The 27,829-nt window shown below is 48.4% G+C and overlaps 1 protein-coding gene across 9 annotated transcripts in view; it reads left to right on the forward strand.

Moving 5' to 3' along the window:
* Positions 1–27,829, forward strand: part of LOC117218845 (uncharacterized) — a 220,613-nt gene that overhangs the window by 146,308 nt on the left and 46,476 nt on the right. The window contains exon 8 of one of the 9 annotated variants that reach the window (XM_033467534.2): positions 21,579–21,644. The exons of the other annotated variants lie outside the window; for them this stretch is intronic. Within the exon in view, the coding sequence (XP_033323425.2) occupies positions 21,579–21,623 (45 nt within the window). The 3' untranslated portion in view covers positions 21,624–21,644. The remainder of the gene's footprint in view (positions 1–21,578; positions 21,645–27,829) is intronic. 9 annotated transcript variants of the gene reach the window in all.

The raw sequence follows: 27,829 nt of genomic DNA on the forward strand, positions 1-27,829 counted from the left end.
TCGGCGTGTCTTCTAGTTTCTAAACGACTGGTAATAGCGACGATATCGATTCACCGTTATAGAAAAGATAAAATCAGCATGCGACACATGGAGTCGCACCTGCGAAATAGCCTCGTATCGACGATCCTCGTTTTAGGCAGCTGCAGACCCCGTTCGGCTCTTCCTGCGCTCGATATGATCGAGTTTCGAGCCATCACTCACGTTTCGTACGTGGCGGTTCAATAAGCCCCCGGTTTAAACGTCGTGTTACCACATATTCCCGACTAGTTAAGGCTAAACCCGTATCGTACACGCGGCCAACAACGAGGAGACGAAGGAGGCAAAGTGGCTAGCGGGAGGCCGTGAAAGGGGAACGAGGAGAAAGAAGCAGGGTCGTGACACGTACGTGTATACGAGGCACACGCGCGTTCCCCATATCGACAGCCGGTTGCCGGTTGCGAGTTGCCGGTTGCCGGTTGCCGGTTGCCGTGGCCGAGCCGCAATCAACGTCTTATTGGTTCCACTGGTTGTCTTTGGCTATAATTCTCGTTGCCCTTCTTCGGCCAAGACCGGTGAGCACTTCTTCCGGCTACCGTCGCCGATTCCTCATTAGCGCGCATGCTAGCGCGTTGACAAAGCTGAAAGTGATTCGGTAACGATCCGACGTCCGTCAGCCACATGTCTCTGCCTTTGCCTTTGCCTCTGCCTTTCGTCGAGATCGCTGCTATTCATAGCGCATCCTAGAGCTGCTTCCAAACGGCATAAAATTCAATTCCGCAAGCCTTCTTTACTATTTCAATGGCAGCGATCCAAAACGTTTGATCGGAGGAATTTATGAATCGATTTGAAAGCAAGACGAGAGATCGGTGAATAAGAGTTTTTCTACTCGAGAGGAGGCGTTGTAATCAAAATTGCACGGCATACGTAAGATATTTTAAATGGGTAAAATTATTTTAATCTCAGAGATACGAATTCGGAAAGTTTCGTGAATTATTTTGATAACGAAGAAATATCGCGTCGAGGAAACGTTGAAAGTATTTTCATCGAGAAGGTCTCGCGGTCCAATTTACTGTTTCGAGAGAATTTGAGAAACTGAAAAGTAAGAAATCCAGCAAAATCCCAGGGAGAATCGAAGGTTCGAAACGTGTACTTTTAACGATCGTTGAGATCAAGTGAAAGATAAAGAATTGAGTTTCGACGGTTCTGCAGCTGCGAATGGCGCTTGGAAACCGATAAGTGGCATTAATAGATTTCCATGTCAACTGGAAATTTGCCAGGGCACCGGTCGGACGGCAAGAGACGTAGCTCGATAATTTACAACCATCCGGAAGTGCGTTCGTTCCAAGGCGGATGCTGAGATAGCAATCGCGGGCGATCAATCATTAATAATTACGTAAAGAATAAAATTTCGCAAAAACACGAATTCCTGGCGACCTAAAAGGAAGAGAAATGATCGAGAACATCCCGAGGCTTCGAGAAACCTCGCCCGGCCTATTCATCACGTATTATCAGATAGCCGGCGCTAATTCATCATTAACGAGCGACAAAATTAATTATACCGCGGCCGCCTGTCCCCGAGCTGTCGTTGTCGCCTTTTTCCACGGGGGCCTCCCGAAAAGCTGTATCCTTCTTATCAGATTCATTGTACGTTCCCAAAGTGATCGATCAGCGTGTTACCGACGGATTTTTCCCCCGACTTCTAAACTGGTTTTCTCGGTAACCAGACAATCCTCGTTGCAGTTATCGATCTGGTTCGGACATTTACAATATCCTAATTACGTAGCCCAGTTGCCGAGACTCTGTTCGACTTTTTTCCCCCCGTTGTTCGACTTGTCCGATCGATCGCGAGTAATAGAAACGTTCCAAGCCGTAACGTTTCCCCGAGCTATTTGAAAAAAAGTTAATAAACTGGTTGGTAATTTCACACCGCCCTGTCATTATCGAGCGTGTTATGGAAAAAGAACACACGCTCGGACACTCCAATTAATATCTTAAAAGTGGTGTCGATCGGTGTTCTCCGATTCCACCGACCGATAGACAGACGTGCGAAATAAATCCGACGTTTTCATGTAAAATTGCTCGGTAGTTGTTGAAGAAGTATACTTAATTCCAGGATTTTCCTAACAAATATTCTTACTATTGAAAGAGATCGTGCGATGATTAGTTCCTCAGTTATCGTATAACTCTTTGTACCATCGATTTAATTGTTCGGAAGTATAATGAAATAATCCTGCATTCGTTCCAAACAATTGACGTATATAATAGATAATAAATGAACAATTCTGTGACAATAAATGATAGAAACGCAATCAACGCAAAACGATTCGATCGCTTCATTCGACAAATATTAACAATTTCAATCCAGAAGAAAATGCTACAATTTCTGCGATATACGCTCCTTTAAACGACAAACTCGTTCAAAGAACGAACTATTGATTCTGTGAAAAAGAATTCCTAAAAATCAGCATTTAGCACGAGCATATAGATCTCGAAGAAAAATTAGCAAAACGGAGACGCCGGAATCGTCGCACGAATTGTCCCCGAACGAAAGTTAGCGTCCCGACGTTATCGGCTCGGCGATCGTCCGATTCCTATCCGGCTGGCCGGGACATAACTAATTATAGCTCGTTATAGGTCAATGCTTAATTACACCGCGGGCGAGATTCCACCTCCGCTTTCGGGCTTATCGATCCTCTCGATCTTAGACACGGCAACAGGTTCTCCTCCGGACTGGTTTGATTTTACCACAACTTCTGATCCGAATATCAGCGGAGAGCCTGTTAACCTTTTCTGCCCGGCGTGTCACTGATCACGCCGCAGAATTTGCCAGCTCCTATTTAGGTGTCGGCTCGGCCAGATATCTGCCGCGGGAGTGTAATTACTTTGCCGCGCGATCGGTGTATCCTTTTAGCCGGCGCGCGCGACGTGCGGCAACAAGCAGGAAGCCGCTTCTGTTTTAAGCCTAACGAAAGTAAGATGGTGATTAATTTGTTGGTTACCGTGTTACACGATCGGCTTTCACTCGGCTAGCTCGCCGGGCCCGCTCCGACGCCATCTTTAAGGACGGACGAGCGTTAATTATTACCCGCGGCCCGGGGAATTCCACGGCATTTTTACCCGATTTCTACCGCGAAAGGAAAAGCCATTTCTCGCTTTTTCCTCCCGTGAAACTGTCGATGCGAGATTTTTCGTGGAACTCCGAGATAATGATCCTTAAGCCGGCCCATTCTCGCGAAGAAATAAATCGACCCGGTTGATAATTTCGAAGAAAATCGCGAGGCGACAGATCCGATCGGACAAAAACTCGATTTCGTGTTCTAATTATTAGAAAAATACGAATTCGTTGGGCGCCAAGCTCGCGGCAAGTTTTCGCAAGATTTTCCCGAAGAATGTCGGACGCGTAAGAGAAAATGGTCGGAGAGCGTTCCGTAGAATTCTCAGGCGAAGGAAAGTCGGGATCTAAATAGTTATCGCGTCTAAAAGGATACAGATATCTGCGCCACTATTTCAACCGGGTATCCGCAGTAACTTAATCTGAAGCATGCGCCTACAACGGCAACCGCTGCGGGAAAGATGGGACTGGAGATGTTTAGGGTAAGAGAATCGCAACGAAGAATTTCATGAAAGCAAGAGCGTGCATCTGTGCGCTACCGTGCAATGCAAGGACGTTCCTTTTAAGGATGGAGCTACTGTTTTATGCACATGTTTCTACAATGGTGCACTAGTTTAATGCTGATACCGCTCATGGCGATGCACTCACTTCCTACTGCGAACTCTAGGCGGATTGTTTTCTAAGCACATGTCGTGCAATATTATCGAGTCGTGGGTCTGCACATGTTTATTTGCCGAGGGAAATGCGCCGGCCCTTTTTTATCGGCTTTTCGCGTGTGAAACCCCATAATCGATCGGGGATCGTTGCCTTCCTTTTCCGAATGTTCCTTTGCTTTTTCGTACCTTTGCGATATTTTTATTCCGACAAATGCGTTGGCCAAGTGTCATTTAACGTAATCGATTCTTATCATTTCGTAAATATAGTTTCATTCGCACGAATTCTTCCCGTTTTATTCGTAACTTGTTTTCACTTGATAAGTTCATGCAAATACCTGTGTTACTTGTTTTAAGATATATAATTTTGTGTTTCTCTTCATGATAATTATACAGATTACGCATATTATATTACGTATACAAGAAACTATAGGGCGCGTACGACAATTTGAATCCGAGATAGCTCGGCTGCATCGGATTCGGTTAAAGAAAAATCTTACATAAGACGATCTTAAAAATTAATTAGGCTATGTACACTGCGAAGCGAAACGCGTCCATTATCTTAATAGCTCGGGACACGTGAACCCGGCACTCTTCGAAGCTCGGATTACCGCGGCTTTTCGGAGCAAACCGCTCCGAAGGAAGTGGCCAGCGTTCTCCTAAAAGGAGCGTCCCTGAGAGCAAAGTCCGGTCTGAATTTCGCGTAATTCGCGACCGTGGCTCTATCCCAGAGACATCTGGCAGAAGGCACACCTATATCCATTTTCCTCGAGCAGATCGGCCGTGTCTCGTTGCACACGTATCTCGTTATCATTTAAGGATGATTACAAAACGCGGCGAGGCTGCTCGCGGGCCTCTTTCAGCGGATGATTGCGCGATGATGAGGCCTGAAATCACGGGACGACGGCGGTTGGTTTTAAGGCTTCTCTCTTCAATCTCTTCGACGATGTTCCCTGTGACCTGTTCCACTCCGTATTAAACCTCCGTTCGAGTTACGGCCGGCTGATGAATGGCCGGCTCGCGTCCTCTTCGTCTTTTCGCCTCGTCTGCCCGCGAGGCTCGATCCTCGATCCTCCCTCGTCTCTTTCTCGGGTGACAGATCTGGGTTGCTTTGAGTTACGTCACCCCTGCCTGCCTCCCACCCCTCGCTGCTCTCCCCTTCGGCTTGTCTTCATCTTCCTCTTAGTCGCCTTTGATCCTTCTCCTTCTAAACCGCTTATGGCGGCACGAAGAAAGTTGCTCGAGTGACGTGCAACGAGGGATAAATTGCTCGATGAACCGAGATTCCTTAATGAAAAAAAAGAAGAAGAGCGTACGGTCGCTCTCGAGCCGCTTAGCTGCTTCTGGTTAAAGCGGATAGCCGAGTAGAGATGGTGAAATGATAATGAGGATGGAGTGCTTCTGGTTGATGATCTTCTTGTTGGCCCTAGAGGACCCGGGGATGTGTTTTGTTCCGAGGATTGCTGGTCGAACGGCGCAGAATTTGCCGCGTTCACGGATATTGGATACAAATATTTGTCGTAATTTATAGTTTTTATTGCGAGCTGGAAGTCTAAAACTAACGAGGTACTAAAACCGTTTAAATTCCAGTTTTCCAATGTTCTGTTCGATTCGAAAGAATTCGAATAAAATGTCCGACATTTCCGAAGCTTGATTAATTTTTCGATTGCTCGTACAGACAACATCGCGCAAACAAAACGATTCGAAGCTCCGCTCGAAAGTGAAACTTCGCGTTTCGGTAACGCGGATATCGGAACGGAAGCACGCCGAGGCAAAATGGTACTTCACCTTTCACATTTTCCTATGCACGTCAGCGATGCAAAAACACATAAAAGTCTCCGTTAAGCCTATCGCCGAGTGTAACGGTCAGCAACAATGTCCGTCCGAAAACGGTCACGCAGGCCATAAATCTGCATAAACGTCCGCAGTCTGTTTATCATTCCTCTGTGTTCGCCCCTCATCAAGAGCCCCACGGAATTCGCGATCGAGTCGTTCGAAGACAAAGCATCGATTCCGCTTTTCCCCGTCCTGCGTCGCCTCTGCCGCGACGACTCCTTCGGCTCCCTCGGTTCCCGCGGGGGCAACTGGCAAAAAATGAGCCGCATTAAGGAAGAAAGGGGCACCGGTCCGAGTGGGCCCCTCTCAGGCGAGCGCAGAGAGAGAAATAGAGTGAGAGGGCAGGAAGAAAGAGACAGCTTAGAGAACAAAGAGAGAGAGAGAGAGAGAGAGAGAGAGAGAGAGAGAGAGAGTGGAGCTTCGCAGCGGAGAGAAAGAGAGCTCGGAGGGCCCGGAGCTTCGGAGAAGAGGGAAAGAGAGCGCAGGAGAGAATACAGAGAGCTTCGGGGAAGAGAGACGAGCGAGCAAGAAAGGACATAGAGGATCGGAGACGAGAGAGCAGCGGAGAATAGCGGCGAAGAGAGGCGAAGAGGGAGGGAAGGGGAGATAGAGACGGAAAGGGAAGAGAGGAGAGCTTTCTCGAGCGGGTCCCGTTTCCATCATCGTCTCGTTAAAACCCATCGATCCGCCGGTAGCATCGTCGGACCGTCCCCGTGACACGCTGGAAATGCGGTAAACGAAGAGGCGCTGCCTTTAAAGGGCCTGGCGGTTCCCTTTCCCCCGTTGCGGCGCGACTCGTCGGTTCGGGGCCAGCGTAGCTGCACGTCGCTCGTCCCCGTCCGGTATCGAAAGGTATCTCTCATGGGGCCCCGTGGCCTGGGTCGGCTCTGCCCCCCTCGCTTCGGTCTCGCGGCCGAGGCACGTCTCCGGCCGGCTTTAAAGTCGGACGTCATAGACAGCTGGTATCTTTATCGAATCGATTCGGCTGACAAACTGGAGGATACCGCAAGACGAATAGCCGATCTGCATGAGGTATGGAGTCGTGTGCATTGCGATTAGTCAAGGGACTCGAAGTCCTCGTGCTCTAATGGGCATCGTTAGCCGTTCACGTAAAGGAGAGGAGCGTGTCGGTACGCGGCCCGGTCGGCCCGAGCCTCTAGCCTCTAGCCTGCACAGCCTAACCGGGCCCAACCGGCGACGCGGCGACCACGGGAACCAGTGGCTAGTCGCTTCTTCTCTCGATGAACGGGTCGGCGACGGACACGTACCCGATGCCGGCCGAACGAACGCGTGTACGCCGGCGAGCTCGCGACGATCTACTTGTTCGGGGTGTCCCGGCTAATCGTCCCACGATCGTCATCTTCGGCTAACCCTTTCCCAGAACCAGGCATTATGGGAACAGGATGCTACCTTGCTCTCGCGCGATCCCAGCTCTGCCAGTCCAATATCTTGCCTACGATCGCCGCGCGTTCTTTTGTTTAACGAGACAGTCTTTTGGCTTCGCGGATCCCTCCTCTAGATTCATTTGTTCCTTCGAATGGCCACGTTGCCCTTTATTTCGACGATATATTCAATGTCATGTCACTCGACGCGATCGATTGCAGGCTCTTGACGAAGCAGCTCTAAGAAATCCACAATCGAAGTCTTTACAACGCTTGACTCGTCCTCGTTTCTCTTTTTCATTTCACTTTCTTTCAGATAGAAGTTTGAAAAGAACTTGCTCCATTATATCGATCTAAACGATTTCTCGACCGCGTTGATCCGCGATCTGAAAAGAACCGTAATCCATCCTGGAATATGGCTCGCGAGCTTACTCCGCAGAAAAATGCGCTCGACAAAGAAATACGAACAATCTCCGTCGAGTTGCTGCCACCGACGAACCAGTCCTTACTTCAACATTCCGCTGTTTCAGCCGCATTAGAAAGTTTCATTGACAAACCTGGGTGCTGCAGGCGAGACCCTCTCTAACCCTATCCTAGGTGTTCGAAGCCCAGGGATTCGGACGAAGCCAAGCCCGAAGATCGGCGACTTTGGAACCGAAGTCCAGTGCAGCGGCGAAAGAAAAGCCGAGGAACGATGTTTCCGTCTAGATCCATTCTCTGGGCAGCTTCTTTCCTTCCTCCGGCGAGCGGTCTTCTCATTATACCCGGGGGGAGCAGAAGTGGGTCGTGGCACGGGCGCGGTAGCCAGTCACGGCGAAGGTGAAGTTAGGTGGGGTACACACGATCCCATTCCTTCCACGAGGGTAATGATAATTAATCCAGCAGGGACCGCTCCTTTCAGCCGGACCCCGGTGGTCAACATCGGAGGCGGCCGAGGTCAGCCTCGAGAGAGTCTTCCTTCTCCTACCATCTCCTGCCATCCTCGTTCCACCTCCGGCCGGGCTCTCGTCCCCCGGGCCCCCTCCGATCCCCTCTGGTTACCACTGCTCGGCTCCTCTTTTTCTTTCCATTAACCAATTAATAACGTCACCTACTATGGCGTTACCGTTCCGGTTCTCCTCCCTGTGTTGACCCTGGCGAACGGTACCTGCACAGAGACTCCGGTTCGAAGAACCCTGCCACCTGGATCGAGCTAGGCGATTATGTCCCTCGGGGACAAAGTCACTGGGTGTGCAATTTCATCGGGCTCATTTGGCCTGGTTATTTAATGAGAGAGACACGCTGGGTTCACCGGACACTTCGTTGCCCCCCTGAAGCGCGGATCACCGAGGCGCACGCTTCCTGACTTCGCGGTGATGGCTGCCGATCTCAGCGTTCGTGGGAAACAGTCGTTAACGATGAACTTTTCGATGCCGTTCGTCCTGCTCCTTCGTTGGAAGCTGTTCGAACGTCTTCGCGTTTTTTCCTTGGCGATGGATGGATTTTCTAGTAATTTCGTCAGTTTTCTACATCGTTTCGTGACGATCTCTTATAGCGATCAACGATGCTTTTCAAAGTGAACATTTTCTTGGGTTCTATGCATATTTAAGTACCGTAAAGACAGACCAAGTATCAAAAATTTGTCTAATCATCGATTACGTTGAACATGAGACTAGTTCCATCGATTAAAGTTTGACGTTTGAGAGAGACATAACCTTGACATAACCTTGACATAACCTTGACATAGCCTTGAAATATTCTTCTATAAATTGTTTATATATATTTTTCTCTATATTTCTATCGTTTTAGACCCGTTCCAAACTACACTCGCGAAAATATAATAATAGAAAACGGATCGACACGCGAAAGAAAGTACACTATGAAACCCGCGAGTGCGTTTTCTCTTGAATAATTGCTGGTGCCGTTCTCGACCTCCGTTAACAAGACAAACGCGTTTAATAAGAATGATAATGACGCCAATTTCCCGACCGGACAGATTGCCGGTACATTCTAATCGAGCGTTTTGCATACGCTCGTTTATTCTTTAAGTCAACGAATTAATTTTCATTCCATTGTTAGTCCCCCTTCGGTTGGATAATACCTCACCTCGGAATAACCTTAGCTTTATTAGATTAAATGATTCGAGTATCCACGAAGACTACTTCGCGGGGAAGATCTCTCCGATTAGTTGACTCGTTGAATGTAATCAAGATAGCCTTCTCTCGCTGCAGCTAGCCAACATATTTCTTCTTGCTCCGACCAATTTTAGCATGTAAAATGGCTTCGAGATACGCATCTCGTCATTATGATAATAAGCCGTTTTTTTTCACGCGCGCAGCAATTACTTTCTTCTTTTCGTTATTTTAGCATCGTGCTCCGATCGTCCCCGATAATCCCAGCTACGTTCGCGCGTCTCTCTCCGCGTTTCCCCCCCGACGATTAATTACCAATTATTTGTAGTCATCATCTCTGCGTATTTACTTTCGTTTTTAATCGTCGAATGGCTCGGTTAAAGCGGTTGGCGAAGTTTCACTTTGTAACGTAACCAACGGATAAGTCCGTGTTTCCTGCGAAGGAACTTATCATTTTCGCGAAGCTGTCGCGCTGAGTTACGACTGCTGTCCCGTCTATCATCGCGTAATCTAATCCAACGAAAATGAAATTATTCGAAACCGATGATGGCAGCTCAAAGTATTTCGTATTTCGTGTCGCGCATCCTGATCAAATTCCACGCGACGTGCGAAAGGATTATTCAAATTACGAATACAATTCCGACGCGATTCGTAATCTATCCGACATAAAGATCCGCGATAATCCCGATAATAATTATACCATCGGCGGACGAACGTTCGCATCGGTGCTTATACATTGAACGAAACCGGCAGATTGTTACGCGTAATTTTACAATGTTCGCAACCGAACAGAGCAACCTGAACTGAATTGCGCGCGCTCAGTTGCATCGAACGCGATCCCGAATTTGTTCGAATCTGCGACGATGCGACGAAGAACCGCAACGCGCGCGCAGTCGAACTGCATTCGCGAGACCGATCAATCCTATCGGGGACTATCTAAGTAGCCGGCATACGAATCGAGCAAAACAACAATAAAATTTCGCAAGCCGCGGATCGGAATTAACAATGCAACGCGAAGGTGAGGCAGAGCGTATCAGCGTCCGCATCAGACCAATAAATTTCATCGCGACGAGATAAAAGTTCTTCAACTGATTTTCGCCGAAGAATGCGCAACGGAATAAAAGTGGCGGTGTCGCGTTCGCAAGAGAAACGAGCGTGCCGCGCGCGTTGTCAGCTATTAAATCAGCCGTCGAGCGAATTTCAGGCGGCTACAAAGTAATCGAGTGGACCGATTCAATCCGCGCTCGATTACGGCGGAACGGCTTCATTAAATCCGTTCATCAGAATTAGCTGGCCGTTAAATCGCAATCGGCGCGGCGCGGCGCGTCGGCGCTCGATCTAAGCGCAAGCCGCAGTTTGTCGCGATCGCGCGCCGAGCTCGTTCGCTGTTGCGCTCTTACCCTCGCGTTTATGCAACAGCCAGGCCGGCCCGGCGCAATGCAGATGATGAAAGATAAAGCGGCCGAAAGAGCACGAAACGAACGTAATAATCTTGTTAAAATTCCCCGCGCTGAGGCAACGGAGCACGGGCAGAGCCACGACCAACATCCATCGCAACGCACGCTGCGGAAACGCCGAGCCGCGTCGCGGCCGCGCCGAGCCGAGCCAAGCCGTCGCCATTTTATCGCGCGGGGTGAGTCGCACACCGACGGCTCGCTTTCTTCGGAAACCTCGGCACATTGTTCACTCATCCGAGCATCCTATCGCCCGAAGTCTTCGCTTTTACCCCTTGAGTTCAGCTTTTTATGTATAATTTTAGTTATTTATTATCTTCTATATTACCTTATGCTTTATTTCACTTATATTTTGGTAATTAATGAAAAGCTCTTGATTTTGAACAAAAAATTTCATTTTAGTGTTATGTGGAGATAAAGTTATGATATACCTTCCGATTCCAAAAAATCTGGAAAATGAATTCCACTAGTCTCAGTAATTGGTCCAAAATTTTGCTGTGGTCCTAGGGGGGCCAGTTACCGAGACTAGTGGAATTGATTTTCCGGATTTTTCGGATCTGTCCGGAAATCCATCCCACTAGTCTCAGTAACTGGTCCCCCTAGGTCGATAGCAAAATTTTGGACCAGTTACTGAGACTAGTAGGATGGATTTCCGGATAGATCGGGATGCCAGTGTACATCGATTTTTTGTAAACGTTATGATTACTTTTGCTAACAAATTCGACAAGATAGTGGCACGCAGACTCTCGTCGAACATCGTTTTCCTCGCAAAGTATAATTCGGTAATGAATTTGGCGCGCTCGCAAAGCGAGCAACGCTCGTTTCCATTGTGTCGGCTAAAGGGCAGGGAGGAAGCAGGAAACGGAGCGAGAAAGAAGAAAATGCGCGCCGCGAGGAATTTCGGTTAATTGCAACATCGGTCACTTCGCTCACGTTCACGACGTTAAGGGGGTTCAAAAGGTGAGAACGAGCGAATAAAAGTGTTGCGTCAGCCCCGCCGGCTCGAAAGATCCATTGTTTCCGTTCTGCGTTCTGCGAAAAATTTCGCTCGCTGTTTATAATTGCCCCGTTCACTATCTGTGTACGTTTATTGTTCCAAGTTTATCGAGCCACGTTATTTCTTCATGGTTCAAGCGGTAAGGTGAACTTGTGCAACAGCCCTAGTCTCCGTGCCGCGCGGGAGACCGATGAAAAATCCGGGTTTTTCGTTTTCGATTGTTCGATCGATCGATCGTTGCTGGTTGGTACGTTATTATTAATTGGAAATTGTATTATATTTATCTTTCGTGTTCTCGTCGTGGCAGATTGTTTTACATCTCGATTATTAGTGTTCGATTTGAATAAACTCGATCTTGGGTCCAATTTCGATCGAACTTTTTGTTACACGAAGCACGCGATATATTAAACGAAACAGCGTGAAGATGTGTCAACGACGACTGGACTGCAGATATTGATACAATTTTCATAGATCATTTCGTAAGAATCGGAATTGCAAACGTGTTTCTTACGAAATGATTGAAAGACTCCCTCGGATAAGAATGAGCAACGATTCCGAACGCTTCTGATCTCTATAAATAATTTCCCAAGTCTAACAATCGCCTGGACGCATTTCAAAAACTCGATCATCGCTGCCTTAGAACAAAGATTGCCAACGACCAGACCGACGATCGTTTGTTTAACAGCCGCGTTTAACGATAAAATACAGCCTCGAATTAGCATAAACACGCGTAGTCTACTTAGTACACGGACAGGATCTGCTTACGGAAATGCCGTACGTAAATCACAAATCCCGACAAAGCTTTCTTAACAGCTCGGCGCAGAAGTGAAACATAAAGCAAGAAGAACGGCTAATCGACGCGCACAATAAATCTCATTCATTACCTCCGCCGGGATACACACGCACACAGAGCCGAGGGGAAAGAGTGGCTCGGGTGCAAGGGGTTAACAAATTGTTCGGTCGTCGCGTAATCTTTCCACCCCCTTTCCGTCCCTTTCCCGGCCGATCATTCTGTCGCAATCTCGAGATCACGCGAGCTAGCGATGGGACCAAGCAGTATCGAAACCTCGCGGTCATTTGTTCGAACGCTTGACGAACGAATCCTCGTGGAAAAAGTGTTCTGCGCTAATTGCGATCGGTACACGAATTTAGTAGAAAATCGTTCAACGACTGCGTGAAAAAAGAATCGTGCCGAAAATGTGTCGAATACGCGTATCAATTTTATACAGTAGAAACGGACAGCCATGGTCAGACATATTCGCGGATCCTAAATCAACGCGACATCTTTTTTAATTGTCTCGCATATAAATTCACGGACAGATGTATTTCATATCTCTGGCAGAATTTGTATTTTCCGCGAGTCGATTGTTAATATCAAAATGTCACTTAATTTCCTGGAACGTGTCAGCACGTTGTACAGCATTCTTTATCGCCGGCTCGGTACCAACTTCATGCAAATTGTTCGTGTCAGATTTATTGTAAGCGTTCCACTTTCTTCAGCACGTGGACTAATATCTCTTTGAACTGTGCGAGTTTAGTAATATAATTGAATCGTTCGACGTTCGAACGAACGAACGATCGATAAAATCACATTACAGTTATATCATTTAAAGAAAGCGACGCTTTTCTAATCAGCCACTAAATCAACTAACCGATAAATCAATTTGCCAGCGCTTACTTTTCAGTAGCAGATACCCGAAGTCGATAGCTGTCCGCTCCATTCCCGCATTGCAAGCGGTTGAAGTAATAAAACTGAACGGCTAACGACTTTCGAGTGTGTGTCTCTTCTTTCGGAAAAAAGCCGACCATAAATTAAGTTGCCGCGTCGCGCGGGTGACCCGTGCCCGGCGAGACTTATGTTATACGTCAAAGTAATCGATATTAAGCGACATCGAGGTTAGTACCGTCGCTAACACGGGCGTAATGCGCGCGACAAGCGACGATGGCAGAAACGGGTGTTCTCGTCGGTGCGCTGGTAGAACAGATTGTCATAAGCGAACCCGTGGACCGAATAGACGCGTCGAGTCGCGTCCCGTCTGCTCTCCACCTCCGAGTGTGCCGAAGATATATTACCTCCTCGATGTGTCGGCCCACGAGTGCTGCAGACTTTCCCCTGGGAGACGTAACCGGAGCCGCTGGATGCTCTCCGTTTCATCTTCTTTGCTCCCCGGCATATCGTCACCTATATCTCCTTTGTATCTCTCCTCCATTGTGCCTCGGCCTACGACGCGGCTGAGACCGCTCAACAAGGTTGAGCCATTCGAAACATCCGCCTGAAAGTCTCCGGTTTTTCCATCCACTTCAGCCTAGCCCAAGTCGACGAGTTCTTCGAATTCTAGCAACCGTTTCCAAGCGGAGTCGTTTCTGCATGTTCGCGACGAAGTCGATGCACTCGAATCGCTGGCTCGAAAGCTTTCCATCCTTTCTTATCCTGCCTGAAGTATTTTTTGATGCAACTCCGAGCAGCAGAAGTTCGATGCTAATTAGGCGAGCATTTTCTTCAACGCGGTGGAAGTATTTTTTTGACTCGGTCGCGAGTAACAGAAGATGCACGAGAATGTGTTTCGTAATGCACCATGCACGTTTTTCAATCTTTTTAATACTCTGATAGTTTCGTGCTCTACGCGATCACTTTTGTCACGAATCCATTAAATTCACAGTTCGTATACAATGTAAGTATTAAAGGGATAAATGCTCTCCGTCGGTGGCATGCAACGAGAGTTGAATGAAACTGCATTTCTCCTGGCAGTAATTCTAGCCGTTTAAAAAGGAACAGGTCACTTTTCTCGCGGATGCATGCAATCCTCGGTCATATGTAAGAGACGACTGCGCAAAGGTCAAATCTAGAAGCAATCGGTAACGAAAGCGGGTTCAACCAGACCCAGCGTCCGCCGGCACGGCGCGGCGCGGCGCGCTGCACACGCGGATCCCGTGTTATTGGATAATTCAGCATCGAAACCGGCGTCGTGCACCGTGCTCCAATAATTCGCGCAGCACGGCCATTATCTCGGCGATCCCCGGCTGGCATCGGAGTTCATAATTCGCCGTGTAGTTCGAGCGAGCGACAAACGCGGCATTCCACGCCGTGAATCAAGCAAAACCATAAAAGACACCGGCGAAGCCGTTGCCGAGTCACATTTCCGAGGCAATAACGCGGTGCTCCGTGAACGGTATAAATTTCCCATAAAATCGCGGCTGGCTAATTGAAAAATCCCCCGATAGCGATGCATCATCCGCCGCTTTCTAAATTACCCCCTCCCCCCTCCCCCTGCCTCTGATGCATGCCCCCGTGCCGGCTCCAGGAAGGTGTGTTACCTTAGCAATGACGCATTAACAGGCAGCGCGGGAGACAGCTGCGCGATCACGAGTCCGCACGATCGGATCGGTCGCAGCTCGGCGAAACAAAGTGCGCGTGTATGTGTCGGTGCACATATCCTGTATGCACGTATACACGGTGCCGCGAGGCTTAGGCTATGCCGGGAGACAAACAGCACACGTTTCTGGGCGGCCGGGAGCATCCTTCTTTTTCCCCCTCGCCGCGCCGCGCCTCTTCTTCTTTCGCGGCGCAACATGTGTTACGATTTCGACATGGCCGGGGGCCCGCCACGTTTCTAAATCACGGCGTCGCCGTATTCGTCGTCGTTGTTCCACAAGATATATCCACGCAAACCGAGCCCGGGCCGCCGTCACGATTACCTTATTGTGTTCATACTAATGGGCTCGAAACAGCATTACCTTGTTCGCCGTACAGCCGACCGTATAGGCCGCATCAAAATTCACGGGCCCGTCGTTCCCCGTTCTCGTACCGGCAATAATCGGGAAAAAGACTTTCTGCGGATTCTCATCCACCATTTTCGACCATTTCAGAATGCGTAACATCGAGTCCGTTCGGCCGCACAAATCTCTACAATGTTCTTACGCGCGTTTCGATTCGTATCATTTAACAAAGAAAAAACATATCGTCGGTTCCCCATACGCGATATCTTCCAGAAACATTCTAGAAGAAAATGAGCGATGTAGAATGAAAACGGAGAGCTGCGGCTTTGAAACGAGACATCGTCGAACCTTTAGTCCTCAAAACTATTTCTAGGGACATTTCGTTTCTTATCGTCTTCGAGGTGAAACATAAAATGACTGACGTTCGATGAAAGCGTAGGCTTCAAGCATCGGAACGAGTACAGAATTATCGCCTTCATGCTCTGCGTTGCAAGATTGTGATCACTGCGGACATCGTCGATTATGTATAACATCGAATAGCGTTTATTTCTCGTCGGAGCCAGCGTTGTTTGTTCGCAAAACGAGATAGAAAGAAAGCGGCGGAACTCCCGTGCGTTGGCCGGCCGTTCGTAGGACCAGTCCAAACAAGAACACCCAGCAAACTACTACCTTGCGAGGGCCCGTCCATCGAAAGCCGCCCTCGCCTGATTTAAAAGCTTCCGCGGGACCGACCGGTCGACGTTACCGAGCCGCAGGTACTCTAAACGAGTTTTGGATTCTCGCGAGTATTCCTAAGTATTCGGTGGGTTGGGTAACTACCAGCCATCCGCCATCGCGCACGTTTGCTCGCATAATTCCTCGGAGCTACGCGGTGCCCCCCTTTTTTTCATACGGAGTCCCTCTAACTCCCTCGATAGCCCCCGGTACGGACGGGGCCTGGGCCCGGGCCCGGGCTCGGGCCCCTAACGATCGACGTTGCGTGATTTATTTTTGGAAGAGAGCCGAGACGCCGAGACGACGTTGCTCTCTGGCCCTGTAGATAAGAACACCGACGGATCATCCTTCCGAAGAGAGCCGAGCGGCCGATCTCTCGGCCGAGTTTCGTGCCCGGAAGGAACGTCTAGGATCGTTTTGCACAGTTTAACCTAACCGAGCCTGAGAACCAGACGAATTCTTCCTTCCTGCCTTTTATACCCAGGAACAAAACTGATATTATCTGCCGCTGTCTGCCCGGGAAGGATGTATCTACTTATCCCCGGGAAAGATCGAAAGACCGCGCGGCTCTGCCCAGAGAACTCGCGCGCCACGATCGCTAATACTGGGTGGATACGAAATCCTGAATCTAGCTGTACAGATCTCGATGTTCTGGAAGCCGCGAAATTATGTTGAGAAAGAGAATTATTCAGAGAAAGACAATCGCGCTACGATTTTGAGCTCCGGCTGGATTATAAATTGAAACGCCCGTGGAATCGTTGGAAAATTTTTCGAACGATCGAGTTTGCCGTAGATGGAAAGATCGAAGCTTCCTCTTTACAACGACCTATGGAAACTTGATGTACGATTTTTTTTGGTCACTTTACAGGACTTTAATGTTATGTCGAGATAAAGTTATAACAGGCCTTCCCATTCTCAAAAATCCGGAAAACCCATTCCACTAGTCTCAGTAACTGGTCCAAAATTTTGCTATCCACCTAAGTGGACCAGTTACTGAGACTAGTGGAATTTATTTTCCGGATTTTTCATCTGTCCGAAAATCCATCCTACTAGTCTCAGTAACTGGTCCCCCTAGGTCCACAGCAAAATTTTGGACCAGTTACTGAGACTAGTAGGATGGATTTCCGGATAGTTTAGGGTGCGAGTGTATATCGATTTTTTGTTAACGTTATGATAACTTGTGCTAAAAATATCGCTAAAATTAACAGTTTATTATAGTCTTTCATTATTATTCTTAAGTCTGTCTCCTATGCATCTGCTATGCAACTTAATGTTTCTGGTTCCTTTGTGGTGTCTCTATCTCTAAGTCTCTAAAGCAAAGGCCACCCAGTCGTACACGCTTCATCGTAGAGTATCTACAGACCGTGGCAACCAGCGGTCGAAGCACAGTTCCGCGCATTTGCACGGTCGGTAGAAAAATGTAAGAGAAGTACCACTGTGGAAACAAGATAATAGATTTACACGACTGTCGTCCGACTAAATATATTCGTCCGAGCTCTTACAAGATTCAAATGAATCGTAATGGAGATTATCATCCTATCGCAAGTCACTCTGCCGCAACGTAGACGCTGGCCGCCCCGTTGCGTTTCAATAACAATGAAACAATCGTGTGCTATGCGGCTACCGTGCGGGCAGCTACATTTTACCGAAACATCGTACCTAGTCAAGGCTAACAAGTTGCTAATCCGACACGCGAGTGCCTCCACTGTCCTGACAACGAGTAGGTGTTTGAGAAGAAGAAACGGAAACGTGTTTCGAATGCACAATCGGGCATAATCTCGACGCGCGACTGTCTTATCATTTTTATACGATGCCAGGACGAGAGATTATAATTAATCATGCTACAATGATTTATGAGACACTCGGAATAGAATACAATGTGCCATAAACGACGCTGTTGCTTTTTGCTTTGACTTTGTTGCAGATGCGTATGCACTTTCTACGAGACGGAGTTTATATCAATCGTTGTTGCAACAATTGTTTGCTGCATCGCGTGGAAAGTAAATTGAAAGCAATATCTACCGAATCTTCCGTTTCTAGATCACGAAAAATCTGTTGAAAAAATAAAAATGAATTTCGAGCAGCGTTCGTTTCTGTCGGTAACGAATCAAATCTTAGAGGAATCAGACAAATCGCAATCCGTCGAACAGAGATTACGTGTACAATATTTTCGTTCGAAATATCCTAATTTCGTAAAAAGAGATCCTACGACGTCGAACATATTCTTATTCTAATGCTGTAAGTCTTCTGGTCGCGTTTCCGCAGGCCTCGAATCGCGCGAATTGGAATTCTTGGTCGAAAGAACGTTTTCCCCGTAGCCGAGAAAAACATGGAACAATTAGCGGTTTCAGGAGAGATTTATGTTCTCTGGCCGCGAGAATGGCGCCGATTATCCTGAATAGTCGGACGCCTAGTTATCGTGTTCCCTCGCGGTCCGCAATCCATTCAGTAGCCTGTAAATTCGTTTGAAACTATCAATTAGATACATCCCACCGTGCTGCCCACGCTCCGGATCACAATATGTAATCAGAATATTACACCTCCGTACGTAGGACTAAATTATCCGCTATCCGGCTAGATAAATGCGGGCACAGCAACCTGATAAATCTTCTGCAACAGATTCCACTGTCCGTAGCACGCGATAGGACCGCACCCACGCGGATTTCATTATTTCGCTGCAGCCAGCGACAACGGCCCGCGTTAATAGATCAATGATTCCATTAAGCACCGGCGAAACGAAGAAATCATTTCTTTACGATGTTTATAGCATATTCATGACTTCATTTGCGGCGCTTAATTGAATACCTCTAGATTACGGTCGCCGTAACGAGGGGGACGGCATGAATTACGCAGAACGCTCCCCTCTCTCCCCCGCGACGGTGTCATAAATCACGGTCTAATGAAAAGTAGAATGCACAGGAAAAAAGATGCGAGGCTTTTGATTTATATGGACGCGTTGAGACATGGTTTCTTTTAATCACCTCGCCGTGCTTTACACGCCGCTGGTATTTTGCAATTGTTTAGATTGTGCAAACGTAACCGGACTACATTTCTGTGGGAAAAATTATCCGGAGTTGATTCATTGCGTTCGAATTCGAATGTACAGTAAATTCTCCCCGATTTTCCTTCAGCTTGTAAACAATAATGGACAATTTGGGAAGAGGAGATACGATATTTTTATAGTTGCGGATTGTCAATAATTATAAAAACGAGGCGCCAGGCTCGAGTAATCGTATCTCCGCTTCCCAAATTGTCCATTTTTATTTTACAAGCTGAAGGAAAATTCGGGAGAATTTACAATAAGTATGTAGATTTTCGGAGAATATTTTTTTCAGCTCGTTAAAATATAAATGATCTTTTTAAGAAACCGTATGGAAACCGCTTTAGATTACACGTTATTTCAATCGGTGCAATCTTAGCTGTCGCACCGAGCACAATTTTATTGGTCGCGTATTTTACACTAAAAACTTGCGAGAGAGGTAGCAATTTATTTCGAGAACGACCTAACGTGATCTAAATCCGATAGGTATCCGAAACAAGACGATCGGAACACCGCAAGCTGCGATCACTTATTGGTGCGCAGAACCGCGAGCTGTAATATTTCGAGACGAAATGCATGCGACTTATGGCGTTCTGCCAAACACGCGCGCACATAATCGCCATTCAGCCCAATCATTTCAACTTTATTATCCCCGGCGTGTTTGGTGCCGCATGGAGGGCCGGGGATCGTTGCAATTTTGTCGCGCAGTGATCTGGATCGATGATTACAGTCGCGGTTCGCTTAAAAATCAACTTTCTCGACTCTACATCTACCGAACAATTTGATTGTTTCACACCTACAGCTTGGAAAATCGAAGAAAAAAACAGAACAATCGACAGTATACGCATTTGCTGTACGTTCTTTTGTCCCAGTTGCAAGAAGTACAATGACCAAAGGAAAAGAATGTAAATCTGCACGATTATCGTCGTATGATGTATACTTCAAGCATTCCGAAAAAATCCGTGAAAATCGAACTTGATCGACGCAAGGTTTACAAAGTAAACCTGGTCGCGTTCGAGTCCCGGAATCGCGAATCGCGCGCGAAAATCTGCCGTAACAACGTTGCAGAAGGCTCTGAAACAAGATGGTGGAAACAGTTCGGTGCAGGAGGAGTTAAACATCGGGTGAAATGTAACAAGCCAATATAAATGACCAGGTGTAAGAGGCTGGTGTCCGCAGGAAACGGTAATCCCGTGGCGAAAACGCAGAGGCCGGTCCGGATTTTTGCGTGGAACTGTACGATAAGAGCATGTCCGACAGAACGTTCGGTCGGATGCTGCCGGCGGGGACAATTACGCAGATGTGTGGCTGGCAGAGGAGGACGCGTGAGCGTGTCGTGCAACTCGGGGGATCGTTCGCGTTGCCCTCACGCGTGCTCGCCGGCCTCGCACACCTACACGATCACGGAACCCCATGCTCCCGTCCAGAATTAGCATGCACCGCGATCGCAGCCGCAGCCGCAGCCGCATCCACGGTGCGGCGCGGCGCGGCGCGGCGGATATTTTGCGCTCGCTCGCTCGCTCGCTCGCGAGGCCCCTGTCCGTGTGTCCGTGTGCGTGCGCGTGTGCGTGCCGGTTCGGATCGGCCGAGTATGGGTGGACGACAGCCCCCTTCCTACGTGAGCACACGTGTGCTCGTCCGGCACGGACGTGGAACGAGGAAGACCGAGAGAAAGAGAGAAAAGTGATTACAGAGCTCGAGCCTCCGGTTGCCCCCGGCGCGTGCGTCCACCTCTCGAGCATCCTCCTCCTGTAAAATCCTGCCAGTTTCACCTTTCCTGGAACACCGCCCCGGGCCGTTTCGAGAGATCTCCGAGGAGTCGAAGCCCCGACCCCGACGCCGCGCCGGGGAATGTTACCGGCCGACGAAGACGTTAGCAGGAGGAGGATCATGCTCTCGACAAGGAGGAACGGAGCCGCGGTAAATCGGTGTACCAGGTGGCTCCGAGGAGCGAGGGTCCTTGAAAAACCTGGTTATTACCGGAAAGCTGGATTTCAAGAACCGATTTCGTTCCCTAAGCCCCTGGACGCCTAACGTCCGATCGCCATTGGGTCGCCCTCGGATTCCATCTCGAACACCGCTCGATGCCATTTTTGATTCGACACTTTGCGATCACCTGTTGCCTAACCGTCTTTTCTCAATTTATCGGTTCAGGGTTGTCGGGTTCCTCTTTCGTTGCCGATCGGTCGACCGCGGATTTTTATGTAGAATAAACGTTGCCTGCATCGATTGCAAGAAATTGAAACTAAATAGCGAGTTCTATCTTGCTTTAATCATTCTAATCGATTAAAAAGCAGCTAGACAATTTTGCCATAAATGCGTTAAAACCGCAATCTACTATATTAGTCTTCTTCCCGATTGCGTAAAATGGATCCATCATTTCGGTCTTCCTTATAATTTTCGATCCGACGAGATTTTGGAGTCACCTGTTGGCACTTCCGCTAGGATCTGCGCAAGCAATCGTTAATATGCTTTGGTCCGAAACCAAAGCACAATTCGAAGCGGTCCTAACGAGCGGTCCTAACGTCGGTCCGCATCGACAGCAGAAATAAAAAAAAAATTTCGTTTCTTAACTTGTTTCAGGTAAGTGGCAAATCACCGAGCCGGGATCCGCATTGTCGCTTCTGATTACAAATTATCGCCGGCCATGTAAGTAGAAATTCAGACAGTGGATTCATTAAAGCCGACTTCGGCGAGCAAGTTACCATATATGAAAAATCAGATTTTAAGTTCGCTCGCGAGTCCGGACGACTCTAGACCGCCGCGATAATCACCTGCGCGCGATTATGAAACGCAAGATGCGCCTGGGCGCAGTGCTACCAAAAATGGTAGCCCTCGGTCTGTAATGATATCGACGTGTCTCGTTCGACCGCGAATTTTTCTTCCTTTTTCTGCGACTTCAAGCAACGATACGTTCAAAACTCGCTGCACCTTCGCACGAGGTCTAAACGTATCGACGATAAACCAGGGACGGTGCATATTTTCGTTACGAAATGCATCCCTTTGGGGTTTCGAAACCTGTAAATATAATTTAAATAGATTGAATAGAATTAATTACGTTGTGCTTCCATATACATAGAACGAACTGTGTCAGGATCTACGAGATGCAAGAATAGAGTAAAGAAAAATGAGAGTCCGTATCGTAAATAGATTAAATTTGGTATCATCATCGACCGATGCAGAACTGATTTAATAAAAATGACACAATGATCGAATTGAAAGAGTGTACATCGATCTTGGCGAATTATGAAATCTCGGTTCGCGTTACCTTAAAGTTAAATTGAATTTCGTAGCATTCCGGTGGCCACCGGTTCGATGTCGAACGTGTTAATCGTTCCGGCGTGGCGCCGGGTTACCGAAAAAAAAGAACCGTCCGCCGCAAATTGTTTTTCGCGTAAATAGCATCTCGTGTTACATGTCCGAAGTGATTACGAGACCGCGGTGCATCAAATTACGCGTTTATCCGACGTAATTCCGCGGTTCTTCGGTCTTTAGAAGGCGAAGAAGAAGAAGAAGAAGCCCGGCCGGCCGGCTACCGTGTGGAGCAACACATCCACCCCCAACTGTTTACATAACACGAAAAACTTAATGAAGCCCCGTTCCGCGGCAAAAAGCGTGTAACACTTATTGCCGCGTAATCGACGATGCGCGTGAAGCGGCCCGATGCGATGGAATGTAGAAAGTGCAAGAAAGATATTGAACCGGACCCGAGAGGAAAGTCCCGCGCGCTCGGCCACCCTTTTGTCGCTCTTTCAACATCCCGGCGGCTCGGCGGTCTAGCCGTCGGCCCGAAGAAAAACAATGATTGATCTTAATGGGTAATAAGGAACCAGTTGCCGCGTGAGGTAACAGAAAATGATCCGCGATTAACGTCGGGATCTGTTACGCCTTGCGATCGCATCACTCCCGGCTCTTCCCGATTCTTCCGCGGATTTCTTCAGCCGTGAACAATGGTGCGACAGGATGCGTTCGCGATTTCGATCGATTTCTGCGCGAACAGTTTTTTACCGAGAGACTCTCCTTCTTCTTCTCCTTCTCCTTCGTCGCTCTAAAAATTCTACTCGTCGCCGGCACGCAAAAATTCAATTTCTCGCTCGTCGCGAGAAAGAACGCGCGTCGATCGTTTAATAATCGGCGCGATTCAAGCTGTGACCACTCTTTGAAACGTTCAAACGATTATCGCGTTTTGCGAACTTTGTTTCCATCCAGATTTCGAACAAAAAGTAACCGGTCTATTATTATCGGAACGTTGAGAACGCCGGGAACTTCGGAGTTCCTGTTATCTCTATCTTCGCTTCTGCGTTCAACTCGCGGTTCTTCTTCGAAAATAATTACTGCACGTCGTTGTTAAGTAACGGTAAAAATATGCCGGCGATTGTTCCGTGCACGTATCACGAACGTGTACGATGGAATCGCTGATTCGACGGCATCGGTGTTCGGGCAGTTTCTATGAAAAACTGTCGCGCCGTGTCGCACGAAAACTGTGCATTATCAAAAACTCGCCGGCGATTCGGGATACGGAGAAGTTTCGATCCAAGCCTCGCTCCCATAATTCACAGGGTCCGAAAAGCAGCGCTCGGATCGAGCTCCTCTATGCAAACGGATCGCACGACTCGACGTAAATCAGTCACGGTGCAAAAGCAGACCGCGAACGCGGCGGATCGTCGACGAGATGAAATTGAATTTCGAGCGGAAAGGTCGTCCGTGCATCGCGGTGCTCGTTGCGTAACACGGATCACGCGGCGCCTGCATCGAATCGATCAATTTGAAGGATCCAGCGCGCGGCTCGATCCAGTTTTCATGACGGGGCACGCGGAATTCCGCGTCGCGACCCCATAGAGGGTCCCCATTAACCCTAGTAGGAGCGAGCGCGCGAACGATCCGGGCTTTTGACTCGATTAAGGTGAAAGTTCACGCGGAACGCGAGGGACGAACGCGCGCGGACCCGGAGCCGCTTCCTCGCGGCGAGTCCGTTCCTCCTTTTAATTGCGATCGTGCCAATTCCGAGTCGCGTTTTCACCCGCGGATTCGCGGAATTCGCTGTTACGCGGAAAAACGGCCTCGGCAATTCGCGGGAACGATCATCGGCGGTTTTCAGAAAACGGAATGCTTTTGGTAATTGGCCGTCAGTTTCCATCGCGCGGAATATGGGGCATGTCAAAGAGCGACGGATCATTTGTTCAATGAAACGTCGGCACGTTGTCCGCCTATGTCGACCTGTTTAACCGTTTGTGTCCCAGGGGTTATTCAGAAAACACGGTCGAAAAGTGCCGAACAGCGTGATAGCGCTCGTCTTAATCGATTGCGAAGAGATAGCGCTCATTACAATTGACAAACAAAACAAAAAGGAAAAAAAAGGAAAAGAAACGCAGAACAGCGCGATCGCGCTGCTTGGGGCTCGAACGGTTAATAACAAGCTTCGTAAACTATTTCGAAGAAACCGTGCAACGAGAAAAATAAATCACCGACAATTACAAAATCGTAGATCGATTTTATAATCCTTCTCGATCGATTTTCTTGCGGCCATATTTACGTCTATTTTATTCGATTGTACAGCTCTTCGCGTATCGCGAGATATTCTACATTGAATTCGCTATGCACCGATTGTACAGTAATTTAGCCAATTACCAATCGGTCATCATAATCGTTGCGTCGTTAATGCTGCAGCTTGCGATACAAGGAAAACCTCGAAGAGATCGTCGTGGATTACGGTTCGTGGGAAAACGAGGCGTTGCGACCAGCCGGAACAACTTTATCGGGATTTCCATTTCTCCGGTTCTCAGAAACAGCACTTTTACGGATGCCAACAATAAGTGTAGTAGTCGGTGCGTTAATGGCAGGCCGCAGCAGCGCGGAAAATAAATGAGCGAAGTCCGCGGAGGTTTTCGCTACTAATAGTCACTTTATTTATCGTGCCGCGTCATTCGGCGATCCATCATCGGTTCCGAACGTCTCCCAGCAAACAATCGATATAAATCACCGGGGAGAAAACCGGCGGCCCCTCTCTCTCTCTAATGGTATCTCCTGGGGCGAGGGGAAAAACAAAGCACCGACGCGAACGGAACGGAACGGAACGAAACCGAACAGAACGGAACGGAACGGAACGTAAAAATTTGCGTACGCGGCGCACCGGATCGACGACATAATCACTGTGATCGACATAACGTCGGCAAAAGTAGAGACTCCGGTGTTCCTCGAGGACAGGCCTTATCCTTCTCGAGCGTAGCATCCCCCTGGGACCCTCGTTCGATCCCCCTCGCGCGAGTTTTTCCGTGGCCTTGCTCCGGGAACCGGCCGTCGTCGTCGTCTTCGTCTTCGTCGTCGCAGCTGGCTGAGCACACGATCTGGCGCGAGGCGGTCTTCGGACCCGGGTTTGAAAAGTGCCGTCGCGGCCTACCTCTAATGACAATGTAGATGTGGATCAAGGTAATGATAATGCGTGGCTAGGCCGGCATGCTGCACGGTTCACGGCTGCGAGCGCATTCGTGCGTACATCGCGACGCCAATCACGGAGTAGCTGTTGACGTGTCACGGGGCATGATTCGGGACTCGGCTTTCCTGCCGCATCCTCGCCGTCCAATCGCTCAATTTATTCATCCGGCGACGAGGAAAAATTGCGTCGCCGACGGTAGACGCGAAGATAAGGTGCACAATCGGCGAGCGCCACGATCGATTCGAAATTTAATTGAATTTTTACTCGGCCACTTTTAGCCGTTTAGATAACAAGACGATTCGTACAACAGATTATTCCTTCAAATTAAGGCGAGAGTTTATACATTTATTTATTTAAATACGTATGGAAAGTCAAGCATTAGTTGTAAAATCACAGAAAGAAAAAGTGCAGAGATTTAAAATGACTTAGATCAGGGTTAACATTGCGTTAATGCCGAACCATGTCATGAAAGAGCTTGACGAAAGTTACAAAATATTGCGGAGAGTTTATGCTAAAGATCCTCGATCCTGTCATCGCTGTGTTCGAAAGTAGATCATTCAGCAAAATGAAAAGTGTCCACGGAAATGAAGTTAAGATGGAAAAAATCGAATTCGAGTTGGAAAATAAAGCTGAAATTCTTGCAGAGTCGTTCGTTTCAGTTTGGTCTGTTAGCTATTAATTTTTGTAACTGGAAGATTGATCATTTGCATCCGGGGCAGGGAGAAATAAGAGATAAACGAGGGGAGAGAACAGGATGTGGCTCTACCCCCGAGGAATACGAGCGCGAGTCTTCGACCTCCAGCTCTTCCGACGTTCCCCCGATCACAGTGATTACGACTTCGATGACCGATGCGCACGGACACGCGTGTCCCCTCGTACCGTTCTTAATTTCACGCACTGTCGCACTTTCAGCGTTGATCAACGGGAGAAACGGACGCCTGGAAAAATCGGTCCGAGGCCGTGCGACACTCCCAATCATTTCCGAACTTACGTTTCTCTCTTATTGACTCGCCGGTCGATCCGGACAGGTTGCACCGCGATACTCGTCGCTATCGATGATCGCGTTATCCGCCGCGCTCCGCCTCTCCTCTCTGCATATCCAGTCCACGCTCGCTTAGACGAGACGACTTGTCACGCAATTTTCTCAAACAAATCCTCGCGACTGCCGTCCGACTTTCAGCCGAGGTAAAAGCGCAGCAATTTTAATTGGAGCAGCGCGCGTTTGTCGATTTACTCGACATCGATGTACAGTGACGGGCAAAAGTTACCAGTCAGCAAGTTTTAGCAACTTTTCTTCCAAAAATGAAAGCCTCGAGAAATAATGTTTGTTACGCATTGTGCAACAATCATGCGGTAGAATATGCATTTCGTAGCCAAGCAATTGGTCGAGTAAAAATTCTCCTGTCTTATTAGAACTTCTACGATTGCTCATTCGACGTTGAATAAAAATGTCTCGAGGCTTTCCTTTTGGAAAAAAGATTGCATTTTACATTTCTGTAAAATCTGTTGGAACGTTCACGAGTATTTCTCCGGGATTCGGAGTTCCCCGAGAAATTTGCGGGAGCATCGATGTCGCGGCCAATCCGAATTGAGCAATTACCCGGCGATAATTAGGTCCCGGCTTTATATCTCTGTAAATTGCTTTATATCTTTGTAAGTGGCGGCCGTGTCCGGGCGGCGGTGGGGCGCGGAGACAATGGGGTCCCGGGAAACAATGGCTGTCTCGTAGCCGGCGTACGGTTCAGCGCTATAAACAATACCGGAGAGAGGCCCGGCTGATAGGGTCAGAGGGTCAGCCCCTGTGGGAGCTCCTGACTCTCTTTACTCCTCTTCATCCACCTTCTTGACCCACCACCGCCTTCGCCGTGGCAGGTTCTTCCTGAACGAGGTCACGAAATTAATTTTTCCGCCGCGTCGCGCCGCAGCCGCGGCCGCGGCCGCCTCGGTTCATCGGTGTTTGCTACTATGTATTGTTCGGTATGTAATTACGCTCGCTGTTCCGCGGGTAATTATAACCGTACGGACGCGCCGCGCGTACACCGTGTGTTTAACAGTCGAAAGGAATTCGTTGCCAGGGAATTCCCGTTTTCTTTCCTCCTGTTCGACTCTCCGAAACGATGGAACTGCAACGGCAGTTCCCGGAATTGCGGGATTCGGCGCTGGCTTTGTTTAAACCGTGGATAATCGCCGGGCCTCGTCCGGCAATTTTCTAGAAGCGGCTCGATGCAGACGTTTTTACCGCGGCCGCCGCAGGTCGCGCCGGTATTTGCGCGGAGAGAAATTTCCTCGGAGCGATACGATGTTAAATGGTAGCTCGATTAGTTCAGTATGTCGATACTGAAGTGCAGGCGCGTCGAGGGTACGTACATTCTTCGATCTCTGTTGCTAATGATGTGTGTTA

Source organism: Megalopta genalis, chromosome 4 (genome assembly GCF_051020955.1).
Source record: "Megalopta genalis isolate 19385.01 chromosome 4, iyMegGena1_principal, whole genome shotgun sequence".
NCBI classification, from domain to species: Eukaryota; Metazoa; Arthropoda; class Insecta; order Hymenoptera; family Halictidae; genus Megalopta; species Megalopta genalis.